The sequence below is a fragment of the Oncorhynchus mykiss genome, chromosome 26, assembly GCF_057628025.1.
Source record: "Oncorhynchus mykiss isolate SJ-2025 chromosome 26, ASM5762802v1, whole genome shotgun sequence".
NCBI classification, from domain to species: Eukaryota; Metazoa; Chordata; class Actinopteri; order Salmoniformes; family Salmonidae; genus Oncorhynchus; species Oncorhynchus mykiss.
The window spans coordinates 52,431,002-52,453,425 of NC_143047.1; the positions used below are offsets into that span (position 1 = coordinate 52,431,002).

Below are 22,424 nucleotides of genomic sequence, written 5' to 3' on the forward strand. Positions count from 1 at the left end.
TCTCTCTTTCATTATACAGTAGAGCGTTGGTTGAAACTAAACATTCCCATAGTACCAGTTAAGTTACTCACCACTGCAGAGTTCGTCTTCTCCAGGACCAAACCTGCAGGTTCGTACTGCTCCCTCGTCTCTCTTTCATTATACAGTAGAGCGTTGGTTGAAACTAAACATTCCCATAGTACCAGTTAAGTTACTCACCACTGCAGAGTTCGTCTTCTCCAGGACCAAACCTGCAGGTTCGTACTGCTCCCTCGTCTCTCTTTCATTATACAGTAGAGCGTTGGTTGAAACTAAACATTCCCATAGTACCAGTTAAGTTACTCACCACTGCAGAGTTCATCTTCTCCAGGACCAAACCTGCAGGTTCGTACTGCTCCCTCGTCTCTCTTTCATTATACAGTAGAGCGTTGGTTGAAACTAAACATTCCCATAGTACCAGTTAAGTTACTCACCACTGCAGAGTTAGTCTTCTCCAGGACCAAACCTGCAGGTTCGTACTGCTCCATCGTCTCTCTTTCATTATACAGTAGAGCGTTGGTTGAAACTAAACATTCCCATAGTACCAGTTAAGTTACTCACCACTGCAGAGTTCGTCTTCTCCAGGACCAAACCTGCAGGTTCGTACTGCTCCCTCGTCTCTCTTTCATTATACAGTAGAGCGTTGGTTGAAACTAAACATTCCCATAGTACCAGTTAAGTTACTCACCACTGCAGAGTTCGTCTTCTCCAGGACCAAACCTGCAGGTTCGTACTGCTCCCTCGTCTCTCTTTCATTATACAGTAGAGCGTTGGTTGAAACTTAACATTCCCATAGTACCAGTTAAGTTACTCACCACTGCAGAGTTCGTCTTCTCCAGGACCAAACCTGCAGGTTCGTACTGCTCCCTCGTCTCTCTTTCATTATACAGTAGAGAGTTGGTTGAAACTAAACATTCCCATAGTACCAGTTAAGTTACTCACCACTGCAGAGTTCGTCTTCTCCAGGACCAAACCTGCAGGTTCGTACTGCTCCCTCGTCTCTCTTTCATTATACAGTAGAGCGTTGGTTGAAACTAAACATTCCCATAGTACCAGTTAAGTTACTCACCACTGCAGAGTTCGTCTTCTCCAGGACCAAACCTGCAGGTTCGTACTGCTCCCTCGTCTCTCTTTCATTATACAGTAGAGAGTTGGTTGAAACTAAACATTCCCATAGTACCAGTTAAGTTACTCACCACTGCCAAGTTCATCTTGATGCCTGACACTTTTCTTGTTTGCGTGAGGTGAATTCATGTGTGTTATCATGTCATATATTGTCATCACCACTAGAAGATTTTATGACTGACACTGATTTAACATATGTTCATTGGAACTGAGGGGTATCCTACGAAGCAGGTTTGAGGGGTATCCTACGAAGCAGGTTTGAGGGGTATCCTATGAAGCAGGTTTGAGGGGTATCCTACGAAGCAGGTTTGAGGGGTATCCTACGAAGCAGGTTTGAGGGGTATCCTACGAAGCAGGTTTGAGGGGTATCCTATGAAGCAGGTTTGAGGGGTATCCTATGAAGCAGGTTTGAGGGGTATCCTACGAAGCAGGTTTGAGGGGTATCCTACGAAGCAGGTTTGAGGGGTATCCTACGAAGCAGGTTTGAGGGGTATCCTATGAAGCAGGTTTGAGGGGTATCCTACGAAGCAGGTTTGAGGGGTATCCTACGAAGCATGTTTGAGGGGTATCCTACGAAGCAGGTTTGAGGGGTTAGTGAGGTAACTTTGGTCAACTCAGAATTCAACTCGGGATAACTGGTCGTTCGAAAGTGGCTCAACTTTTAGCCAGGTACATTTCTATGACAACCAATCATTCAGAACTAACCTGCTCCAGGGCTGGCTAACTCAGGGCTAACTCCACTATCCTGCATTCAGAACTAACCTGCTCCGGGGCAGGCTAACTCAGGGCTAACTCCACTATCCTGCATTCAGAACTAACCTGCTCCAGGGCTGGCTAACTCAGGGCTAACTCCACTATCCTGCATTCAGAACTAACCTGCTCCGGGGCAGGCTAACTCAGGGCTAACTCCACTATCCTGCATTCAAAACTAACCTGCTCCAGGGAAGGCTAACTCAGGGCAGGAACTAATGGGGATCCATAATATACCCCTGGAAGAGTAGCTGCTGCCTTGGCAGGAACTAATGGGGATCCATAATAAACCCCAGGAAGAGTAGCTGCTGCCTTGGCAGGAACTAATGGGGATCCATAATATACCCCTGGAAGAGTAGCTGCTGCCTTGGCAGGAACTAATGGGGATCCATAATAAACCCCAGGAAGAGTAGCTGCTGCCTTGGCAGGAACTAATGGGGATCCATAATAAACCCCAGGAAGAGTAGCTGCTGCCTTGGCAGGAACTAATGGGGATCCATAATAAACCCCAGGAAGAGTAGCTGCTGCCTTGGCAGGAACTAATGGGGATCCATAATAAACCCCAGGAAGAGTAGCTGCTGCCTTGGCAGGAACTAATGGAGATCCATACTGATAAATACAAGACCTCATTCTAAGCATGTTCAGAGAGAGAAAGGCCCTAGTCTGAAAGACCATTCCCCAATAGTCCATGGGGTGGAGAGAAAGACCCCCCCCCCCCCCATTTAACATTGATACTCTAATTTTCCCTGTACCCATCATGAGGTTGCTACAACCTGGCCTGTGAATGAAAGTTTACAACGTAGGTGCCCAGGTCTAGAGATAAATGAAAGGGATCACGGTGAAACCCACCTTGCTCACTCTGGCCTGCATCTAGCTGATCTAGGGTGTAATCTTTCGCAAACCAGAGTTTCTATTGGACAAATCTCAGCTATGTTTATCCCCATTTCATTCCATTTGCTTCCGTTTAAGAAATGTTATTAATCAGAATCGGCGGAATGAATTCACCCCTGATCACATACAAACAGCATGACCACTGTCATAGCAGCCACATACAAACAGCATGATCACTGTCATAGCAGCCACATACAAACAGCATGATCACTGTCATAGCAGCCACATACAAACAGCATGACCACTGTCATAGCAGCCACATACAAACAGCATGACCACTGTCATAGCAGCCACATACAAACAGCATGACCACTGTCATAGCAGCCACATACAAACAGCATGACCACTGTCATAGCAGCCACATACAAACAGCATGATCACTGTCATAGCAGCCACATACAAACAGCATGATCACTGTCATAGCAGCTACACACAAACAGCATGATCACTGTCATAGCAGCCACATACAAACAGCATGATCACTGTCATAGCAGCCACATACAAACAGCATGATCACTGTCATAGCAGCCACATACAAACAGCATGATCACTGTCATAGCAGCCACATACAAACAGCATGATCACTGTCATAGCAGCCACACACAAACAGCATGACCACTGTCATAGCAGCCACATACAAACAGCATGACCACTGTCATAGCAGCCACACACAAACAGCATGACCACTGTCATAGCAGCCACATACAAACAGCATGATCACTGTCATAGCAGCCACATACAAACAGCATGATCACTGTCATAGCAGCCACATACAAACAGCATGATCACTGTCATAGCAGCCACACACAAACAGCATGACCACTGTCATAGCAGCCATATACAAACAGCATGACCACTGTCATAACAGCCATATACAAACAGCATGACCCCTGTCATAGCAGCCACACACAAACAGCATGATCACTGTCATAGCAGCCACACACAAACAGCATGATCACTGTCATCGAGTCTTGTGGCTGTCATTGAGTCTGTTGTGGCTGTCATTGAGTCTGTTGTCTGTTGTGGCTGTCATCGAGTCTGTTGTCTGTTGTGGCTGTCATCGAGTCTGTTGTCTGTTGTGGCTGTCATCGAGTCTGTTGTCTGTTGTGGCTGTCATCGAGTCTGTTGTCTGTTGTGGCTGTCATCGAGTCTGTTGTGGCTGTCATCGAGTCTGTTGTGGTGGTCATTGAGTCTGTTGTGGTGGTCATCGAGTCTGTTGTGGCTGTCATTGAGTCTGTTGTGGCTGTCATTGAGTCTGTTGTGGCTGTCATTGAGTCTGTTGTGGCTGTCATTGAGTCTGTTGTGGCTGTCATTGAGTCTGTTGTGGCTGTCATTGAGTCTGTTGTGGCTGTCATTGAGTCTGTTGTGGCTGTCATTGAGTCTGTTGTGGCTGTCATTGAGTCTGTTGTGGCTGTCATTGAGTCTGTTGTGGCTGTCATTGAGTCTGTTGTGGCTGTCATTGAGTCTGTTGTGGCTGTCATTGAGTCTGTTGTGGCTGTCATTGAGTCTGTTGTGGCTGTCATTGAGTCTGTTGTGGCTGTCATTGAGTCTGTTGTGGCTGTCATCGAGTCTGTTGTGGCTGTCATCGAGTCTGTTGTGGCGGTCATCGAGTCTGTTGTGGCGGTCATCGAGTCTGTTGTGGCGGTCATCGAGTCTGTTGTGGCGGTCATCGAGTCTGTTGTGGCGGTCATTGAGTCTGACATGCTGCTGTTCCTCCTCTGTTCTTCCCCCCTCTGCTCTGTGAACACATCAAATCAAATCAAATGTATTTATATAGCCCTTCGTACATCAGCTGATATCTCAAAGTGCTGTACAGAAACCCAGCCTAAAACCCCAAACAGCAAGCAATGCAGGTGTAGAAGCACGGTGGCTAGGAAAAACTCCCTAGAAAGGCCAAAACCTAGGAAGAAACCTAGAGAGGAACCAGGCTATGTGGGGTGGCCAGTCCTCTTCTGGCTGTGCCGGGTGGAGATTATAACAGAACATGGCCAAGATGTTCAAATGTTCATAAATGACCAGCTTGGTCGAATAATAATAAGGCAGAACAGTTGAAACTGGAGCAGCAGCACGGCCAGGTGGACTGGGGACAGCAAGGAGTCATCATGTCAGGTATTCCTGGGGTATGGTCCTAGGGCTCAGGTCCTCCGAGAGAGAGAAAGAAAGAGAGAAGGAGAGAATTAGAGAACACACACTTAGATTCACACAGGACACCGAATAGGACAGGATAAGTACTCCAGATATAACAAACTGACCCTAGCCCCCCGACACATAAACTACTGCAGCATAAATACTTGTGGCTGAGACAGGAGGGGTCAGGAGACACTGTGGCCCCATCCGAGGACACCCCCGGACAGGGCCAAACACATGCTGCTGTTCCTCCTCTGTTCTTCCCCCCTCTGCTCTGTGAACACATGCTGCTGTTCCTCCTCTGTTCTTTCCCCCCTCTGCTCTGTGAACACATGCTGCTGTTCCTCCTCTGTTCTTCCCCCCTCTGCTCTATGTACACATGCTGCTGTTCCTCCTCTGTTCTTTCCCCCCTCTGCTCTGTGAACACATGCTGCTGTTCCTCCTCTGTTCTTCCCCCTCTGCTCTCTGTAAATATCCCCACATTTGAAACTTACTGCACAGTGGAGCTTCAGTTTGATTTAATACAGTCATGTTATGGATAGGAGCTGGGAAAGAGCTAGGTGATCGTGCAAGACTGCATTAATATGTAATAACAGAAATATCAGCCTATTTCACACCATAGCTCGCTGAATTTGCAAAAGTTACTTTTCACCCATTTTTTTCGGCAAAAATGAAAATGTGGCACTGACTCGCCCGCACATGGATTGGTGTTTCAGCATTGTCTCAATGAAGAGTTGGGCGTTCGACTGTTGCTATCCGGTAGGGGGACGAGCAATATCCACCATCATAGTACGGATGAAGCCTGAGATGGAATGTGAAGCTAACTGAAGCTGGTGAACTTTATTAAAGCCTGAGGAGATTTAGCTTGCTTCATAGTAAACCCCTCAGGAATGTGAATCTAACTGAAGCTGGGTAACTTTTTTAAAGCCTGAGGAGATTTAGCTTGCTTCATAGTAAACCCCTCAGGAATGTGAAGCTAACTGAAGCTGTTGAACTGAAGCTGGGTAACTTTATTAAAGCCTGAGGAGATTTAGCTTGCTTCATAGTAAACCCCTCAGGAATGTGAAGCTAACTGAAGCTGGTTAACTTTATTAAAACCTGAGGAGATTTAGCTTGCTTCATAGTAAACCCCTCTGGTGTGGTCCATATGTAACATGTTGTCATGTCTCGTACCAACAGAGAAGGCGGATGACATCCCAGGCCCAGTGATCTGGACTGGAGAGGATGATTCTGTGTTCCTCCGCTGGCCTGAACCCTCGTCCCCCAACGCACTCATCCTCATGTATGAGATCAAGTTCAGACTGGGCACTGAGGTAAGAGACACACCTCTCCACTGCTCCCTTCCTCAATGGTTGTGAGGATGATGACTGATCGTTGACATTGTAATGGGGGGGGGGGGGTGTAACCCAGTAATCCAGTAATGTTGGTGGTGAGGATGATGACTGATCGTTGACATTGTATGGGGGGGGGGGGGGGTAACCCAGTAATGTTGGTGGTGAGGATGATGACTGATCGTTGACATTGTATGGGGGGGGGGTGTAACCCAGTAATGTTGGTGGTGAGGATGATGACTGATCGTTGACATTGTATGGGGGGGGGGGGGGGGGGTGTAACCCAGTAATGTTGGTGGTGAGGATGATGACTGATCGTTGACATTGTAATGGGGGGGTAACCCAGTAATGTTGGTGGTGAGGATGATGACTGATTGTTGACATTTAAATGGGGGGGTAACCCAGTAATGTTGGTGGTGAGGATGATGACTGATCGTTGACATTGTAATGGGGGGGTAACCCAGTAATGTTGGTGGTGAGGATGATGACTGATCGTTGACATTGTAATGGGGGGGTAACCCAGTAATGTTGGTGTGATGCAGGACAGCTGCTCAGTGGAGAGTTAACTAACTACCTGCAGCCGCGTTGTAGAAGCAGGAGTCTTAACAGGGTGTTTTTCTGTCTGTCCAGTCAGAGAAGCATGAGTGTGTGTCTCGCCAGCTGTATCGAGAGCAGCGTGGTGCCAGGCTCAGTAACCTTGGACCTGGTAACTACTCTGCCCGGGTCAGAGCCACCTCCCTGGCTGGCAACGGATCCTGGACTGAACCCATCTCCTTCTATGTGGTACAGGCCCAGCGTAAGATCTCATCATCATCCACTATTCAACACTACATAACTACGTCTCTCACGGGGGAATTCACTGTCATACAACAGTAACACCTTATCATGTTAGTTAACACCAGTGTGTATATAATACCTTATCACATGTTAGTTAGTTAGTTAGTTAACACCAGTGTGTATATAATGTGTCCACCAGGTTAGTTAGTTAACACCAGTGTGTATATAATACCTTATCACATGTTAGTTAACACCAGTGTGTATATAATACCTTATCACATGTTAGTTAACACCAGTGTGTATATAATACCTTATCACATGTTAGTTAACACCAGTGTGTATATAATAACTTATCACATGTTAGTTAGTTAACACCAGTCTGTATGTAATACCTTATCACATGTTAGTTAACACCAGTGTGTATATAATGTGTCCACCAGGTTAGTTAGTTAACACCAGTCTGTATATAATACCTTATCACATGTTAGTTAGTTAACACCAGTCTGTATATAATACCTTATCACATGTTAGTTAGTTAACACCAGTCTGTATATAATACCTTATCACATGTTAGTTAACACCAGTGTGTATATAATGTGTCCACCAGGTTAGTTAGTTAACACCAGTCTGTATATAATACCTTATCACATGTTAGTTAGTTAACACCAGTCTGTATATAATACCTTATCACATGTTAGTTAGTTAACACCAGTCTGTATATAATACCTTATCACATGTTAGTTAACACCAGTGTGTATATAATGTGTCCACCAGGTTAGTTAGTTAACACCAGTGTGTATATAATACCTTATCACATGTTAGTTAATACCAGTGTGTATATAATACCTTATCACATGTTAGTTAGTTAACACCAGTGTGTATATAATACCTTATCACATGTTAGTTAACATCAGTGTGTATATAATACCTTATCACATGTTAGTTAGTTAACACCAGTGTGTATATAATACCTTATCACATGTTAGTTAACACCAGTCTGTATATAATACCTTATCACATGTTAGTTAACATCAGTGTGTATATAATACCTTATCACATGTTAGTTAGTTAACACCAGTCTGTATATAATACCTTATCACATGTTAGTTAGTTAACACCAGTCTGTATATAATACCTTATCACATGTTAGTTAGTTAACACCAGTCTGTATATAATACCTTATCACATGTTAGCTAGTTAACACCAGTCTGTATATAATACCTTATCACATGCTAGTTAACACCAGTCTGTATATAATACCTTATCACATGTTAGTTAACACCAGTCTGTATATAATACCTTATCACATGTTAGTTAGTTAACACCAGTCTGTATATAATACCTTATCACATGTTAGTTAGTTAACACCAGTCTGTATATAATACCTTATCACATGTTAGTTAGTTAGTTAGTTAACACCAGTCTGTATGTAATACCTTAACACATGTTAGTTAGTTAACACCAGTCTGTATATTATACCTTATCACATGTTAGTTAGTTAGTTAGTTAGTTAACACCAGTCTGTATATAATACCTTATCACATGTTAGTTAGTTAACACCAGTGTGTATATTATACCTTATCACATGTTAGTTAGTTAGTTAGTTAGTTAATACCAGTCTGTATGTAATACCTTATCACATGTTAGTTAACACCAGTGTGTGTTTAATGTGTCCACCAGGTTAGTTAGTTAACACCAGTGTGTATATAATACCTTATCACATGTTAGTTAACACCAGTGTGTATATAATACCTTATCACATGTTAGTTAACACCAGTGTGTATATAATACCTTATCACATGTTAGTTAATACCAGTGTGTATATAATACCTTATCACATGTTAGTTAATACCAGTCTGTATGTAATACCTTATCACATGTTAGTTAACACCAGTGTGTGTTTAATGTGTCCACCAGGTTAGTTAGTTAACACCAGTGTGTGTTTAATGGGTCTCTCCTGGTCCAACAGGTTATGAGAACTCTCTCTACATCATGATCTTTGTTCCCATGGTAGCAGTCCTGATCATCTGTCTCCTGGCCACGTTCACCATCATCAACAGGAAGAAGTAAGTCTGTGTGTCTGTCTGTAAGGTTCTTTAGTAAATGACAGGCTGTCTCTAGGTAGTTAGAGGTGGGCTGTCATTATATAGTGCACTACTTAAGAACAGAGACTTCTGGCACCCTATTCCCTATATAGTGTACTACTTTAGACCAGAGCCCTATATAATGCACTCCTTTAGACCAGACCCCACAGAGCAGTACATATGGGGAATAGGGTGCCGTTTGGGATGCTGTTTAACTCTGCTAACCCTGTGTGTGTGTCTCGTGTGTGTGTGTGTGTGTGTGTGTGTGTGTGTGTGTCTCGTGTGTGTGTGTGTGTGTGTGTGTGTGTGTGTGTGTGTGTGTGTGTGTGTGTCTGTCTACAGGAACAGTGACAGACTGGGGAATGGAGTTTTGTATGCATCAGTCAACCCTGAATACTTCAGCGCTGCAGAGAGTAAGTACCTGTAGTGACCATATCACCTGATAGAGACAGAGAGGAAGTACCTGTAGTGACCATATCACCTGATAGAGACAGAGAGGAAGTACCTGTAGTGACCATATCACCTGATAGAGACAGAGAGGAAGTACCTGTAGTGACCATATCACCTGATAGAGACAGAGAGGAAGTACCTGTAGTGACCATATCACCTGATAGAGACAGAGAGTAAGTACCTGTAGTGACCATATCACCTGATAGAGACAGAGAGGAAGTACCTGTAGTGACCATATCACCTGATAGAGACAGAGAGGAAGTACCTGTAGTGACCATATCACCTGATAGAGACAGAGAGTAAGTACCTGTAGTGACCATATCACCTGATAGAGACAGAGAGGAAGTACCTGTAGTGACCATATCACCTGATAGAGACAGAGAGGAAGTACCTGTAGTGACCATATCACCTGATAGAGACAGAGAGGAAGTACCTGTAGTGACCATATCACCTGATAGAGACAGAGAGGAAGTACCTGTAGTGACCATATCACCTGATAGAGACAGAGAGTAAGTACCTGTAGTGACCATATCACCTGATAGAGACAGAGAGGAAGTACCTGTAGTGACCATATCACCTGATAGAGACAGAGAGTAAGTACCTGTAGTGACCATATCACCTGATAGAGACAGAGAGTAAGTACCTGTAGTGACCATATCACCTGATAGAGACAGAGAGGAAGTACCTGTAGTGACCATATCACCTGATAGAGACAGAGAGGAAGTACCTGTAGTGACCATATCACCTGATAGAGACAGAGAGGAAGTACCTGTAGTGACCATATCACCTGATAGAGACAGAGAGGAAGTACCTGTAGTGACCATATCACCTGATAGAGACAGAGAGGAAGTACCTGTAGTGACCATATCACCTGATAGAGACAGAGAGGAAGTACCTGTAGTGACCATATCACCTGATAGAGACAGAGAGGAAGTACCTGTAGTGACCATATCACCTGATAGAGACAGAGAGGAAGTACCTGTAGTGACCATATCACCTGATAGAGACAGAGAGGAAGTACGTGTAGTGACCATATCACCTGATAGAGACAGAGAGGAAGTACCTGTAGTGACCATATCACCTGATAGAGACAGAGAGTAAGTACCTGTAGTGACCATATCACCTGATAGAGACAGAGAGGAAGTACCTGTAGTGACCATATCACCTGATAGAGACAGAGAGTAAGTACCTGTAGTGACCATATCACCTGATAGAGACAGAGAGTAAGTACCTGTAGTGACCATATCACCTGATAGAGACAGAGAGTAAGTACCTGTAGTGACCATATCACCTGAGAGAGACAGAGAGGAAGTACCTGTAGTGACCATATCACCTGATAGAGACAGAGAGTAAGTACCTGTAGTGACCATATCACCTGATAGAGACAGAGAGGAAGTACCTGTAGTGACCATATCACCTGAGAGAGACAGAGAGGAAGTACCTGTAGTGACCATATCACCTGATAGAGACAGAGAGGAAGTACCTGTAGTGACCATATCACCTGATAGAGACAGAGAGGAAGTACCTGTAGTGACCATATCACCTGATAGAGACAGAGAGTAAGTACCTGTAGTGACCATATCACCTGATAGAGACAGAGAGTAAGTACCTGTAGTGACCATATCACCTGAGAGAGACAGAGAGGAAGTACCTGTAGTGACCATATCACCTGATAGAGACAGAGAGTAAGTACCTGTAGTGACCATATCACCTGATAGAGACAGAGAGGAAGTACCTGTAGTGACCATATCACCTGAGAGAGACAGAGAGGAAGTACCTGTAGTGACCATATCACCTGATAGAGACAGAGAGGAAGTACCTGTAGTGACCATATCACCTGATAGAGACAGAGAGGAAGTACCTGTAGTGACCATATCACCTGATAGAGACAGAGAGGAAGTACCTGTAGTGACCACATCACCTGATAGAGACAGAGAGGAAGTACCTGTAGTGACCATATCACCTGATAGAGACAGAGAGGAAGTACCTGTAGTGACCATATCACCTGATAGAGACAGAGAGGAAGTACCTGTAGTGACCATATCACCTGATAGAGACAGAGAGTAAGTACCTGTAGTGACCATATCACCTGATAGAGACAGAGAGGAAGTACCTGTAGTGACCATATCACCTGATAGAGACAGAGAGGAAGTACCTGTAGTGACCATATCACCTGATAGAGACAGAGAGTAAGTACCTGTAGTGACCATATCACCTGATAGAGACAGAGAGTAAGTACCTGTAGTGACCATATCACCTGATAGAGACAGAGAGTAAGTACCTGTAGTGACCATATCACCTGAGAGAGACAGAGAGGAAGTACCTGTAGTGACCATATCACCTGATAGAGACAGAGAGTAAGTACCTGTAGTGACCATATCACCTGATAGAGACAGAGAGGAAGTACCTGTAGTGACCATATCACCTGAGAGAGACAGAGAGGAAGTACCTGTAGTGACCATATCACCTGATAGAGACAGAGAGGAAGTACCTGTAGTGACCATATCACCTGATAGAGACAGAGAGGAAGTACCTGTAGTGACCATATCACCTGATAGAGACAGAGAGGAAGTACCTGTAGTGACCATATCACCTGATAGAGACAGAGAGTAAGTACCTGTAGTGACCATATCACCTGATAGAGACAGAGAGGAAGTACCTGTAGTGACCATATCACCTGATAGAGACAGAGAGGAAGTACCTGTAGTGACCATATCACCTGATAGAGACAGAGAGTAAGTACCTGTAGTGACCATATCACCTGATAGAGACAGAGAGGAAGTACCTGTAGTGACCATATCACCTGATAGAGACAGAGAGTAAGTACCTGTAGTGACCATATCACCTGATAGAGACAGAGAGTAAGTACCTGTAGTGACCATATCACCTGAGAGAGACAGAGAGGAAGTACCTGTAGTGACCATATCACCTGATAGAGACAGAGAGTAAGTACCTGTAGTGACCATATCACCTGATAGAGACAGAGAGGAAGTACCTGTAGTGACCATATCACCTGAGAGAGACAGAGAGGAAGTACCTGTAGTGACCATATCACCTGATAGAGACAGAGAGGAAGTACCTGTAGTGACCATATCACCTGATAGAGACAGAGAGGAAGTACCTGTAGTGACCATATCACCTGATAGAGACAGAGAGGAAGTACCTGTAGTGACCATATCACCTGATAGAGACAGAGAGGAAGTACCTGTAGTGACCATATCACCTGATAGAGACAGAGAGGAAGTACCTGTAGTGACCACATCACCTGATAGAGACAGAGAGGAAGTACCTGTAGTGACCATATCACCTGATAGAGACAGAGAGGAAGTACCTGTAGTGACCATATCACCTGATAGAGACAGAGAGGAAGTACCTGTAGTGACCATATCACCTGATAGAGACAGAGAGGAAGTACCTGTAGTGGCCATATCACCTGATAGAGACAGAGAGGAAGTACCTGTAGTGACCATATCACCTGATAGAGACAGAGAGGAAGTACCTGTAGTGACCATATCACCTGATAGAGACAGAGAGTAAGTACCTGTAGTGACCATATCACCTGATAGAGACAGAGAGTAAGTACCTGTAGTGACCATATCACCTGAGAGAGACAGAGAGGAAGTACCTGTAGTGACCATATCACCTGATAGAGACAGAGAGTAAGTACCTGTAGTGACCATATCACCTGATAGAGACAGAGAGGAAGTACCTGTAGTGACCATATCACCTGAGAGAGACAGAGAGGAAGTACCTGTAGTGACCATATCACCTGATAGAGACAGAGAGGAAGTACCTGTAGTGACCATATCACCTGATAGAGACAGAGAGGAAGTACCTGTAGTGACCATATCACCTGATAGAGACAGAGAGGAAGTACCTGTAGTGACCATATCACCTGATAGAGACAGAGAGTAAGTACCTGTAGTGACCATATCACCTGATAGAGACAGAGAGGAAGTACCTGTAGTGACCATATCACCTGATAGAGACAGAGAGGAAGTACCTGTAGTGACCATATCACCTGATAGAGACAGAGAGTAAGTACCTGTAGTGACCATATCACCTGATAGAGACAGAGAGGAAGTACCTGTAGTGACCATATCACCTGATAGAGACAGAGAGTAAGTACCTGTAGTGACCATATCACCTGATAGAGACAGAGAGTAAGTACCTGTAGTGACCATATCACCTGAGAGAGACAGAGAGGAAGTACCTGTAGTGACCATATCACCTGATAGAGACAGAGAGTAAGTACCTGTAGTGACCATATCACCTGATAGAGACAGAGAGGAAGTACCTGTAGTGACCATATCACCTGAGAGAGACAGAGAGGAAGTACCTGTAGTGACCATATCACCTGATAGAGACAGAGAGGAAGTACCTGTAGTGACCATATCACCTGATAGAGACAGAGAGGAAGTACCTGTAGTGACCATATCACCTGATAGAGACAGAGAGGAAGTACCTGTAGTGACCATATCACCTGATAGAGACAGAGAGTAAGTACCTGTAGTGACCATATCACCTGATAGAGACAGAGAGTAAGTACCTGTAGTGACCATATCACCTGAGAGAGACAGAGAGGAAGTACCTGTAGTGACCATATCACCTGATAGAGACAGAGAGGAAGTACCTGTAGTGACCATATCACCTGATAGAGACAGAGAGGAAGTACCTGTAGTGACCATATCACCTGATAGAGACAGAGAGGAAGTACCTGTAGTGACCATATCACCTGATAGAGACAGAGAGGAAGTACCTGTAGTGACCATATCACCTGATAGAGACAGAGAGGAAGTACCTGTAGTGACCATATCACCTGATAGAGACAGAGAGGAAGTACCTGTAGTGACCATATCACCTGATAGAGACAGAGAGGAAGTACCTGTAGTGACCATATCACCTGATAGAGACAGAGAGGAAGTACCTGTAGTGACCATATCACCTGATAGAGACAGAGAGGAAGTACCTGTAGTGACCATATCACCTGAGAGAGACAGAGAGGAAGTACCTGTAGTGACCATATCACCTGATAGAGACAGAGAGGAAGTACCTGTAGTGACCATATCACCTGATAGAGACAGAGAGGAAGTACCTGTAGTGACCATATCACCTGATAGAGACAGAGAGGAAGTACCTGTAGTGACCATATCACCTGATAGAGACAGAGAGGAAGTACGTGTAGTGACCATATCACCTGATAGAGACAGAGAGGAAGTACCTGTAGTGACCATATCACCTGATAGAGACAGAGAGGAAGTACCTGTAGTGACCATATCACCTGATAGAGACAGAGAGGAAGTACCTGTAGTGACCACATCACCTGATAGAGACAGAGAGGAAGTACCTGTAGTGACCATATCACCTGATAGAGACAGAGAGGAAGTACCTGTAGTGACCATATCACCTGATAGAGACAGAGAGGAAGTACCTGTAGTGACCATATCACCTGATAGAGACAGAGAGGAAGTACCTGTAGTGACCATATCACCTGATAGAGACAGAGAGGAAGTACCTGTAGTGACCATATCACCTGATAGAGACAGAGAGGAAGTACCTGTAGTGACCATATCACCTGATAGAGACAGAGAGGAAGTACCTGTAGTGACCATATCACCTGATAGAGACAGAGAGTAAGTACCTGTAGTGACCATATCACCTGATAGAGACAGAGAGGAAGTACCTGTAGTGACCATATCACCTGATAGAGACAGAGAGGAAGTACCTGTAGTGACCATATCACCTGATAGAGACAGAGAGGAAGTACCTGTAGTGACCATATCACCTGATAGAGACAGAGAGGAAGTACCTGTAGTGGCCATATCACCTGATAGAGACAGAGAGGAAGTACCTGTAGTGACCATATCACCTGATAGAGACAGAGAGGAAGTACCTGTAGTGACCATATCACCTGATAGAGACAGAGAGTAAGTACCTGTAGTGACCATATCACCTGATAGAGACAGAGAGGAAGTACCTGTAGTGACCATATCACCTGATAGAGACAGAGAGGAAGTACCTGTAGTGACCATATCACCTGATAGAGACAGAGAGGAAGTACCTGTAGTGACCATATCACCTGATAGAGACAGAGAGGAAGTACCTGTAGTGACCATATCACCTGATAGAGACAGAGAGGAAGTACCTGTAGTGGCCATATCACCTGATAGAGACAGAGAGTAAGTACCTGTAGTGACCATATCACCTGATAGAGACAGAGAGGAAGTACCTGTAGTGACCATATCACCTGATAGAGACAGAGAGGAAGTACCTGTAGTGGCCATATCACCTGATAGGTCGTCAGGGTCAGGCTGTGTGGTACTGTGATATAGTTGTCTGTTAACCCTCTCCTCTCCTCCAGTGTATATACCAGATGAATGGGAGGTGTTGAGGGAGAAGATCACGATGAACAGAGAGCTGGGTCAGGGGTCGTTTGGCATGGTGTACGAGGGCGTTGCTAAGGGAGTAGTCAAGGACGAGCCAGAGACGTGTGTGGCCATTAAGACGGTGAACGAGTCTGCCAGCATGAGAGAGAGAATAGAGTTCCTCAATGAAGCGTCTGTCATGAAGGAGTTCAACTGTCATCACGTGGTAAGACACACACACACACACACACACACACACAGTGTGGTACGACACAGGACACACACACACACAGTGTGGTACGACACAGGACACACACACACACAGTGTGGTACGACACAGGACACACACACACACACAGTGTGGTACGACACAGGACACACACACACACACAGTGTGGTACGACACAGGACACACACACACACACAGTGTGGTACGACACAGGACACACACACACACAGTGTGGTACGACACAGGACACACACACACACAGTGTGGTACGACACAGGACACACACACACACAGTGTGGTACGACACAGGACACACACACACACACAGTGTGGTACGACACAGGACACACACACACACACAGTGTGGTACGACACAGGACACACACACACACACACAGTGTGGTACGACACAGGACACACACACACACACAGTGTGGTACGACACAGGACACACACACACACACACAGTGTGGTACGACACAGGACACACACACACACAGTGTGGTACGACACAGGACACACACACACAGACACACAGTGTGGTACGACACAGGACACACACACACACAGTGTGGTAGGACACGAAAACACAGCGGACAGATGCATTGTGACATAAGGCAATAATACCTGATACTCCACCCCACCCTGTCCTGTCCACCCCCCCTGTCCTGTCTAAATGTTGACCTGATACTCCACACCCCCCCTGTCCTGTCTAAATGTCTACCTTGATACTCCACACCCCCCCTGTCCTGTCCACCCCCCCTGTCCTGTCTAAATGTTGACCTGATACTCCACACCCCCCCTGTCCTGTCTAAATGTCTACCTTGATACTCCACACCCCCCTGTCCTGTCCACCCCCCCTGTCCTGTCTAAATGTTGACCTGATACTCCACACCCCCCCTGTCCTGTCTAAATGTCTACCTTGATACTCCACACCCCCCCTGTCCTGTCCACCCCCCCTGTCCTGTCTAAATGTTGACCTGAAACTCCACACCCCCCCTGTCCTGTCCACACCCCCCTGTCCTGTCTAAATGTTGACCTGATACTCCACACCCCCCCTGTCCTGTCCACACCCCCCTGTCCTGTCTAAATGTTGACCTGATACTCCACACCCCCTGTCCTGTCTAAATGTTGACCTGATACTCCACACCCCCCCTGTCCTGTCCACACCCCCTGTCCTGTCCACACCCCCTGTCCTGTCCACATCCCCTGTCCTGTCTAAATGTTGACCTGATACTCCACACCCCCTGTCCTGTCTACCCCCCCTGTCCTGTCTAAATGTTGACCTGATACTCCACACCCCCTGTCCTGTCTACCCCCCCTGTCCTGTCTAAATGTCTACCTTGATACTCCACACCCCCCCTGTCCTGTCCACCCCCCCTGTCCTGTCTAAATGTTGACCTGAAACTCCACACCCCCCCTGTCCTGTCCACACCCCCCTGTCCTGTCTAAATGTTGACCTGATACTCCACACCCCCCCTGTCCTGTCCACACCCCCCTGTCCTGTCTAAATGTTGACCTGATACTCCACACCCCCTGTCCTGTCTAAATGTTGACCTGATACTCCACACCCCCCCTGTCCTGTCCACACCCCCTGTCCTGTCCACACCCCCTGTCCTGTCCACATCCCCTGTCCTGTCTAAATGTTGACCTGATACTCCACACCCCCTGTCCTGTCTACCCCCCCTGTCCTGTCTAAATGTTGACCTGATACTCCACATCCCCCCTGTCCTGTCCACCCCCATGTCCTGTCTAAATGTTGACCTGATACTCCACATCCCCTCTGTCCTGTCCACACCCCCCTGTCCTGTCTAAATGTTGACCTAATACTCCACACCCCCCCTGTCCTGTCTAAATGTCTACCTTGATACTCCACACCCCCCCTGTCCTGTCCACCCCCCCTGTCCTGTCTAAATGTTGACCTGAAACTCCACACCCCCCCTGTCCTGTCCACACCCCCCTGTCCTGTCTAAATGTTGACCTGATACTCCACACCCCCCCTGTCCTGTCCACACCCCCCTGTCCTGTCTAAATGTTGACCTGATACTCCACACCCCCTGTCCTGTCTAAATGTTGACCTGATACTCCACACCCCCCCTGTCCTGTCCACACCCCCTGTCCTGTCCACACCCCCTGTCCTGTCCACATCCCCTGTCCTGTCTAAATGTTGACCTGATACTCCACACCCCCTGTCCTGTCTACCCCCCCTGTCCTGTCTAAATGTTGACCTGATACTCCACATCCCCCCTGTCCTGTCCACACCCCCTGTCCTGTCTAAATGTTGACCTGATACTCCACCCCCCCTGTCCTGTCTAAATGTTGACCTGATACTCCACCCCCCCTGTCCTGTCTAAATGTTGACCTCATACTCGACACCCCCCCTGTCCTGTCTAAATGTTGACCTGAAACTCCACATCCTGTCCTGTCTAAATGTTGACCTGATACTCCACACCCCCTGTCCTGTCTAAATGTTGACCTGAAACTCCACATCCTGTCCTGTCTAAATGTTGACCTGATACTCCACACCCCCCTGTCCTGTCTAAATGTTGACCTGATACTCCACACCCCCCTGTCCTGTCCACACCCCCCTGTCCTGTCTAAATGTTGACCTGATACTCCACACCCCCCTGTCCTGTCCACACCCCCCTGTCCTGTCTAAATGTTGACCTGATACTCCACCCCCCCCTGTCCTGTCTAAATGTTGACCTGATACTCCACATCCCCCCTGTCCTGTCTAAATGTTGACCTGATACTCCACCCCCCCTGTCCTGTCTAAATGTTGACCTGATACTCCACCCCCCCCTGTCCTGTCCACACCCCCTGTCCTGTCTAAATGTTGACCTGATACTCCACATCCCCCCTGTCCTGTCCACACCCCCTGTCCTGTCTAAATGTTGACCTGATACTCCACATCACCCATGTCCTGTCTAAATGTTGACCTGATACTCCACATCCCCCCTGTCCTGTCTAAATGTTGACCTGATACTCCACACCCCCCTGTCCTGTCTAAATGTTGACCTGATACTCCACACCCCCCCTGTCCTGTCCACACCCCCTGTCCTGTCTAAATGTTGACCTGATACTCCACACCCCCCCTGTCCTGTCTAAATGTCTACCTTGATACTCCACACCCCCCCTGTCCTGTCCACCCCCCCTGTCCTGTCTAAATGTTGACCTGAAACTCCACACCCCCCCTGTCCTGTCTAAATGTTGACCTGATACTCCACATCCCCCATGTCCTGTCTAAATGTTGACCTGATACTCCACACCCCCCCTGTCCTGTCCACACCCCCCTGTCCTGTCTAAATGTTGACCTGATACTCCACACCCCCCTGTCCTGTCCACCCCCCCTGGCCTGTCTAAATGTTGACCTGATACTCCACACCCCCCCTGTCCTGTCTAAATGTTGACCTGATACTCCACACCCCCCCTGTCCTGTCCACACCCCCCTGTCCTGTCTAAATGTTGACCTGATACTCCACCCCCCCTGTCCTGTCTAAATGTTGACCTGATACTCCACCCCCCCCTGTCCTGTCCACCCCCCCGTCCTTTCTAAATGTTGACCTGATACTCCACCCCCCCTGTCCTGTCTAAATGTTGAACTGATACTCCACCCCCCCTGTCCTGTCCACCCCCCCTGTCCTGTCTAAATGTTGACCTGATACTCCACACCCCCCCTGTCCTGTCCACCCCCCCTGTCATGTCTAAATGTTGACCTGATACTCCACCCCCCCTGTCCTGTCTAAATGTTGACCTGATACTCCACCCCCCCCTGTCCTGTCTAAATGTTGACCTGATACTCCACCCCCCCCTGTCCTGTCTAAATGTTGACCTGATACTCCACCCCACCCTGTCCTGTCCACACCCCCTGTCCTGTCTAAATGTTGACCTGATACTCCACACACCCCCTGTCCTGTCCACACCCCCCTGTCCTGTCTAAATGTTGACCTGATACTCCACCCCCCCCTGTCCTGTCTAAATGTTGACCTGATACTCCACCCCACCCTGTCCTGTCCACCCCCCCTGTCCTGTCTAAATGTTGACCTGATACTCCACACCCCCCCTGTCCTGTCCACACCCCCTGTCCTGTCTAAAAGTTGACCTGATACTCCACACCCCCCCTGTCCTGTCCACCCCCCCTGTCCTGTCTAAATGTTGACCTGATACTCCACACCCCCCCTGTCCTGTCCACACCCCCTGTCCTGTCTAAATGTTGACCTGATACTCCACACCCCCCCTGTCCTGTCTAAATGTTGACCTGATACTCCACACCCCCTGTCCTGTCTAAATGTTGACCTGATACTCCACACTCCCCCTGTCCTGTCCACACCCCCTGTCCTGTCTAAATGTTGACCTGATACTCCACCCCCCCTGTCCTGTCTAAATGTTGACCTGATACTCCACCCCCCCTGTCCTGTCTAAATGTTGACCTCATACTCGACACCCCCCCTGTCCTGTCTAAATGTTGACCTGAAACTCCACATCCTGTCCTGTCTAAATGTTGACCTGATACTCCACACCCCCTGTCCTGTCTAAATGTTGACCTGAAACTCCACATCCTGTCCTGTCTAAATGTTGACCTGATACTCCACACCCCCCTGTCCTGTCTAAATGTTGACCTGATACTCCACACCCCCCTGTCCTGTCCACACCCCCCTGTCCTGTCTAAATGTTGACCTGATACTCCACACCCCCCTGTCCTGTCCACACCCCCCTGTCCTGTCTAAATGTTGACCTGATACTCCACACCCCCCCTGTCCTGTCTAAATGTTGACCTCATACTCCACACCCCCCCTGTCCTGTCTAAATGTTGACCTGATACTCCACCCCCCCCTGTCCTGTCTAAATTTTGACCTGATACTCCACCCCCCCTGTCCTGTCTAAATGTTGACCTCATACTCGACACCCCCCCTGTCCTGTCTAAATGTTGACCTGAAACTCCACATCCTGTCCTGTCTAAATGTTGACCTGATACTCCACACCCCCTGTCCTGTCTAAATGTTGACCTGAAACTCCATCCCCTGTCCTGTCTAAATGTTGACCTGATACTCCACACCCCCTGTCCTGTCTAAATGTTGACCTGAAACTCCACATCCTGTCCTGTCTAAATGTTGACCTGATACTCCACACCCCCCTGTCCTGTCTAAATGTTGACCTGATACTCCACACCCCCCTGTCCTGTCCACACCCCCCTGTCCTGTCTAAATGTTGACCTGATACTCCACACCCCCCTGTCCTGTCCACACCCCCCTGTCCTGTCTAAATGTTGACCTGATACTCCACACCCCCCTGTCCTGTCTAAATGTTGACCTCATACTCCACACCCCCCCTGTCCTGTCTACATGTTGACCTGATACTCTACACCCCCTGTACTGTCTAAATGTCTACCTTGATACTCCACGCCCCCTGTCATGTCTTATGTTCCTGTGAACAAATAAGGAGCCCACTGATTGTCAGTTCAGGATGTGGGCTCTGACCACTGATGTCATTTGTGTGCTGTGATTCGTGCAGGTGCGTCTGCTGGGTGTGGTTTCTCAGGGCCAGCCCACCTTGGTCATCATGGAGCTGATGACTAAAGGAGATCTGAAGAGCCACCTGAGGTCACTACGGGCTAAAGATGTAAGTTACCTATCCCTCATTCTGACCCCTAACCCCTCATCCTGACCCCTACCACCTAGTCACCTGAGGTAACTTTGGGCTAAAGACTTAAGTTATTTACCCCTCATCCTGTTCCCTCATCCTGACCCCTAACCCCTCATCCTAACCCCTACCGCCTGAGGTCACTAAAAATAATACAATTGTATTTATCACATGCGCTGAATACAACCTTACCTTGAAATGCTTACTTACAAGCCCTTAACCAACAATGCTGTTCAATAAATAGTTAACAAAATATAATGTAAATAGTCTGGGCGGTCATTTTGATTAGTTGTTCAGCAGTCTTATGGCTTGGGGTTAAGGAGCCTTTTGGACCTAGACTTGGCGCTCCAGTAACGTGCTGTAGCAGAGAGAACAGTCTTGATCTTGGGTGACTGGAGTTTTCAAAAAATATGGGCCTTCCTCTGACACCGCCTAATATAGAGGTCCTGGGTGGCAGGGAGCCTGGTATAGAGGTCCTGGGTGGCAGGGAGCCTGGTATAGAGGTCCTGGGTGGCAGGGAGCATGGTGTAGAGGTCCTGGGTGGCAGGGAGCCTGGTGTAGAGGTCCTGGGTGGCAGGGAGCCTGGTGTAGAGGTCCTGGGTGGCAGGGAGCCTGGTGTAGAGGTCCTGGGTGGCAG

The 22,424-nt window shown here is 47.2% G+C and overlaps 1 protein-coding gene across 4 annotated transcripts in view; it reads left to right on the forward strand.

Moving 5' to 3' along the window:
• The window catches only part of igf1rb (insulin like growth factor 1b receptor), a 108,132-nt gene that overhangs the window by 66,596 nt on the left and 19,112 nt on the right, over positions 1–22,424 (forward strand). For all 4 annotated transcript variants that reach the window (XR_016492217.1, XM_090222061.1, XM_090222060.1 and 1 more), the window contains exons 13-18: positions 6,091–6,224; positions 6,873–7,038; positions 8,989–9,085; positions 9,446–9,516; positions 15,915–16,144; positions 21,659–21,766. Coding sequence is in view for 3 of the 4 variants with exons in the window: in XM_090222061.1 (XP_090078187.1) it covers positions 6,091–6,224; positions 6,873–7,038; positions 8,989–9,085; positions 9,446–9,516; positions 15,915–16,144; positions 21,659–21,766 (806 nt within the window). In the remaining variant the exon portion in view is untranslated. The remainder of the gene's footprint in view (positions 1–6,090; positions 6,225–6,872; positions 7,039–8,988; positions 9,086–9,445; positions 9,517–15,914; positions 16,145–21,658; positions 21,767–22,424) is intronic.